Raw genomic sequence first — 4,749 nt, forward strand, 5'->3', positions numbered from 1 at the left:
TACCCCATTCTCGGAGACCAGTTTTAGGTGTACTGATGTCCTTGGCTGCATCTCATCCCAGGCTGATAGTGCTCAACCCTGGGGCGATGTGGTTTTTGACATCTATCCTTGGTACCCACAGCTATCCCTGGGTGCTTGTTTCTCCAGCCCCTGCTGTTATTCCAGGCTTCTGTTTTGACTTTTTTTTAAAATCATGCATTAATTTCTAAATAATGATGTCTCTTAGAGAATCGTGCTGTATCACACTAAGCTAGTGGTATGTAACTCAGACAGGTGCTGCGTTGACCCTGGCCTTTGGCAATGCTGCCTGCTTGGGTATGCTTGGACTCCGGGACCCCCCTCTAAGCACTGTCTTACCCCTGGGCTGCCAGCTACAGGTGGTTGTGTCCTCATGCTTTGACCCAGCTAGAAGTTGAGTGGGATGTCTGAGTCTTTGGTGCTGGGCAGAATCTGGAAAGGGGACACCTGCCCCTGCTCCTTGGTCTGGTTCCTGCTGCTGGTAGCCTCCTACTTTCTCAGGCTGGCCTTGCTTAGGGTGGAAAAAAAGGTCAAGAAAACTGTTGCCTGTCCCCAGGACCTCTGCCTGGGAGTCTGTGAGAGGAGAGTAAGTGCTGCTGGCTGTCTTCTATGGGGCTGGATAGGGGAGGGTTTGTGCTGAACTTTCTTCTTCTGTGTCCAGCTGATACTCAGCATCTCACTGCCCCTTCCCCAGCCATGCAGCAAGTCTTGGACAACCTGGGATCCCTCCCCAACGCCACCGGAGCTGCAGAACTGGACCTGATCTTCCTTCGAGGCATTATGGAAAGTCCCATAGTCAGATCCCTGGCCAAGGTATGGTGTATCAGGGAGGTGGGTCTCGGGAACCCTAGGAATGGGGCACATGACGGAAGGAGCCACCTGAAAGGGTGTGGAAGGATATCATGCCTGGGTGAGGAACCTGAGGGTGCAGGTAGATGAGCTTCCGTGGCACCTGGCTGCACCTGGCTGCACCTGGCTGCATGTGGCTGCACCTGGCTGGTGAGAGGTGGCAAGGGGAACATCTGACTGAGGGAAGAGCATGCATGGGTATTGGAATCTCCAGATTGGTCCTGCCCACTTCTCTGCCTTTGGGTGTTGATGCATGTGTGCCAGGTGGGAGGCAGACTCAGGAAAAGAGAAAATTAGGAGAATTTCATCATGGCACTTTAGGAGCGGATGCGCACATGCTTGGAGGAGCATCAAGGACAGGACCTACCTGAGCCTCTGGGGGTAGAGGAGGCCAAGAGGGGGAGGGGCTAGCTGAGTATGGAGGACTCATCAAAGTGAGAGGTATTTGGATGTGTGAAGCTGGGGCCTCAGGTGCCAGACAAGGACAGTGAGCTGTGAAGATGGTGGCAGGTTGTGGAGGGCACTGAGGGTCATGCCTGGGGCCTCAGATATTGTTCCTCAAGTATCAAGCAAGCTCTGTACATTTTAGGCAAGAAGGGACAGTGACATAGGAGTTTGGGAGCCCCCCTCCCCCAGCTCTGGCAGCCAAATGGAGAGTTTCAGAGACCAGTTAAAGATCACGTGGTAGTTAGAGCTAGGAGGAGCGTAGTGCTGAGATGGTATGGGATAGGACATAATGAGGAACCCAAGGTTCTGCTGTAAGTGGGGGAGGCTGGTGTTGACTTTAGTAGAGAGGGTGCAACAGTAAGAGAGGGAATCTTCTCCTGTGGTGAAGGAGGTGCTCCTGGGGGGGAAGGGGGTGCTTCTGGAGGAAGGAGGATGCTCCTGGGGAAAGGGGGTGCTCCTGGGGGAAAGGACATGCTCCTGGGGGAAGGGGAGTGCTCCTGGGGGAAAGGGGATGCTCCTGGGGGAAGGGGAGTGCTCCTGGGGGAAGGGGGATGCTCCTGGGGGAAGGGGAGTGCTCCTGGGGGAAAGGGGGTGCTCCTGGGGGAAGGGGAGTGATCCTGGGGGAAGGAGGGTGCTCCTGGGCTGGGTTGGAGGCAAGGCTGGGCATGCTGGAAGTCAGGCTGATCACTGGGAAATCTGAGGAAAGGCAGGCATTCCTCTCCTGGGATTCAAGGGTCAAGGTCCAAGCAGGGGATCAGAAGCAAAGTTTGACCAGTCACTGAAGGGGAGAGGATCTAGTACATAGGGACCCAGACAGTCAGCCCGTGATAGGCACTGACTTCCCTGGGTGGGATGACTCAACCCCTTCCCCAAGAGGAAGAAGAAGGTGGGCTTTTGATCCTGGGCTCAGAGGTAGGTGGAGACATGGAAGAAGCCTGAGATTGAAAACATGACCTTGGGGCCCTGGCTGGGAGGAGTGGGGTCTGTCTGAGATTGCACCATAGCTGGGGTGTGGTGAGGGTGTAGAGATGGAAGAGAAGGCCAAGGCCAGAGAGGGAGGTAGGAAGTGGAATATTTCCAAGGAGGACATTCTAGGGGGATGGCAGGACCATACAGGGTGTGGCTGCTACAGATGAGTCTGTTGTTCAGGGGCATTAAAGAGATCCTGGAGGGAAAAAGCTGTAGCGAGGTGGGCGTGGCTACATGCACCTGGGAATCAGAGCCAATGGCAGGTGATATGGGAATGAGACTCAGGCAGTCAGCTGGGTCTTCAGAAATGAATGATGGGGAGGGATTATAGGACAGAGAGGCAGTATAGAGGGCGGTAGGGTTTCCTTTGTCTTTTCTTTGTGTGTATGTGTGTGTGCACATGTGTGCGTATGTTTATGTGGTGTGTATTAGGTCCTGCTGGAGGAAGGGACACATCTGGCATACGTTAATGCCCATGTACAAGTGTTTGGTAGCTTGGGCAACATAGTAAAGCCCTGTAAAAAAAACCACAAGAACCCAGCATGATGATTTATTTGTTTAATCCCAGCACTTGGGATGTAGAGGCGCGAGAAGCAAGGGAGTTGAAGGTCAGCCTCAGAGAGTTTGAGGTCCCTCTGGGCTTCCAGGAAATGCTGAATCCAGAAACCACAAAAAATAAACATTCAGAGCGAACAAAAACAATCAAAACACAGAAAAGAGCAGATGATTAAAAAGTCTGAGAAATTCTGAGGAAGAGAAAAGATGATTGGAGGCTACAAGAAAAGGGAGGTTGCTTTTTGCATTCTGTGGTCATTGAAGATAACTTTTCTTAAAAAAAATTTAAAGCAAAAACTCACACATGCCTGTAGTGCTAGCTACTGTGGAGACTGAGGCAGGAGGATTGCTTGAGCCCCGTGCAGGGCAAGTCTGGGCAGCACAGTGAGACCCTGTCTCTTAGACGATGAGGGGGAATTATTTGTGTTCAAATGTTGAGCACTTGTGCTCCAGGCAGGCAGGAAGGTTTGTCTGTCTGGATGACTGCCATGTCTTCAGAGCCTAAAACAGTGTTTGGCACATAATTGGCTTTTACTGAATGTTTTTTGAGTGGATAAATAGAAAAGACTGAGAAAAACCAATGTAACCACTCCCCCAATACCCATCTCTGTAACATTAATACTGAGACTGTTATTTTTGGCTTTCTTTTTAAAGCCCTTTAAAAATACATTCATTTCTTTATGTGTATGTATGTTTGTGCATGGGTATCTCCAGAAGCCAGAAGAGGGCATTAGCTTGCCTGGTGCTGAAGTTGCAGAGGTTGTGAATCGTTTGATGTAGGTGCTGGGAACCGAACTTGGGTCCCTCAGCAGAAGCAAGAAGTGCTCTTAACTGCCGAGCCCTCTTTCCAACTTTTACTCGTTCTGCTGAAGGAATACAAATGTTGTTTGTTAAATCCACTCCCCCCTTCCTCATTTCTACTGCTGTCCCTTCCCAAGGGTAAATGCTGGTGATGTCATTTCCCAGAATGCTTGCTATCCTTATCTATATATGGGTTTAACCACTAATAATATGCCCTTGTTATCCATGCCTTTAAATTGCCCATAAATGGAATGATAGTATAATCTGCTTCTGTCTTTGAGATTTCTAGTTTATGTAGGGAGTAAAGTTCTTGATCTAAGTATAGGTAAAGATGGTGAGATTCATTGAACTATTGTGTTCTAATTGTGACGTGTGTCGAGCGTAGAGTCTGGTGTCTCCCTTCTGGGAGATGAGGGTGGTGGTGCAGATTTTTCCCTGAAAAGGACAGCACTGATGAAAATGTCCTTATATCCGTGTGTTTATGCACAATGTGAGGATTTCTCTGGGGTGGACCTGGCAATGGAAGTGCTGAATGCATGAATTTTTGAGCCTCAACATCTGTAACCTTCCAAAGCTGGATTCAGGGTTGTATGGGTTACGCCACATCTGTGGGTCACAGGGTCAGGGCTGAGTGGTATCCAGCTTCCTTCAGAGTGACTTCCCTCAGTAACACTCATTCCCTGATGGCCTTGCCCAAGCACTTGACAGATTTCCAGAGAGGGATTGCTGTCTCTGTCACCCATTCATTCCCTCATTCATTCATTCATTCTCTCACTCATTCATTCCCTCATTCATTCATTCCCTCATTCATTCATTCCCTCACTCATTCATTCCCTCATTCATCATTCATTCATTCATTCATTCATTCATTCATTCATTCTTTCCATCATCTATTCAACAGCTGTCTCCTGGATTCCCAGCATGATTAAAGATCCAGCTGCAGGGGCTGGAGAGATGGCTCAGAGGTTAAGAGCATTGCCTGCTCTTCCAAAGATCCTGAGTTCAATTCCCAGCGACCACATGGTGGCTCACAACCATCTGTAATGGGGTCTGGTGCCCTCTTCTGGCCTTCAGGCATACACACAGACAGAATATTGTATACATAATAAA

The 4,749-nt window shown here is 49.7% G+C and overlaps 1 protein-coding gene across 4 annotated transcripts in view; it reads left to right on the top strand.

The window, feature by feature from the left end:
• Positions 1–4,749, top strand: part of Mpp2 (membrane palmitoylated protein 2) — a 34,134-nt gene that overhangs the window by 6,524 nt on the left and 22,861 nt on the right. For all 4 annotated transcript variants that reach the window (XM_005369138.2, XM_026790179.1, XM_013354447.2 and 1 more), the window contains one exon: positions 713–831. In XM_005369138.2, coding sequence (XP_005369195.1) covers positions 713–831 — 119 coding nt within the window. The remainder of the gene's footprint in view (positions 1–712; positions 832–4,749) is intronic.

The sequence above is a fragment of the Microtus ochrogaster genome, unplaced genomic scaffold (assembly GCF_000317375.1).
Source record: "Microtus ochrogaster isolate Prairie Vole_2 unplaced genomic scaffold, MicOch1.0 UNK44, whole genome shotgun sequence".
NCBI classification, from domain to species: domain Eukaryota; kingdom Metazoa; phylum Chordata; class Mammalia; order Rodentia; family Cricetidae; genus Microtus; species Microtus ochrogaster.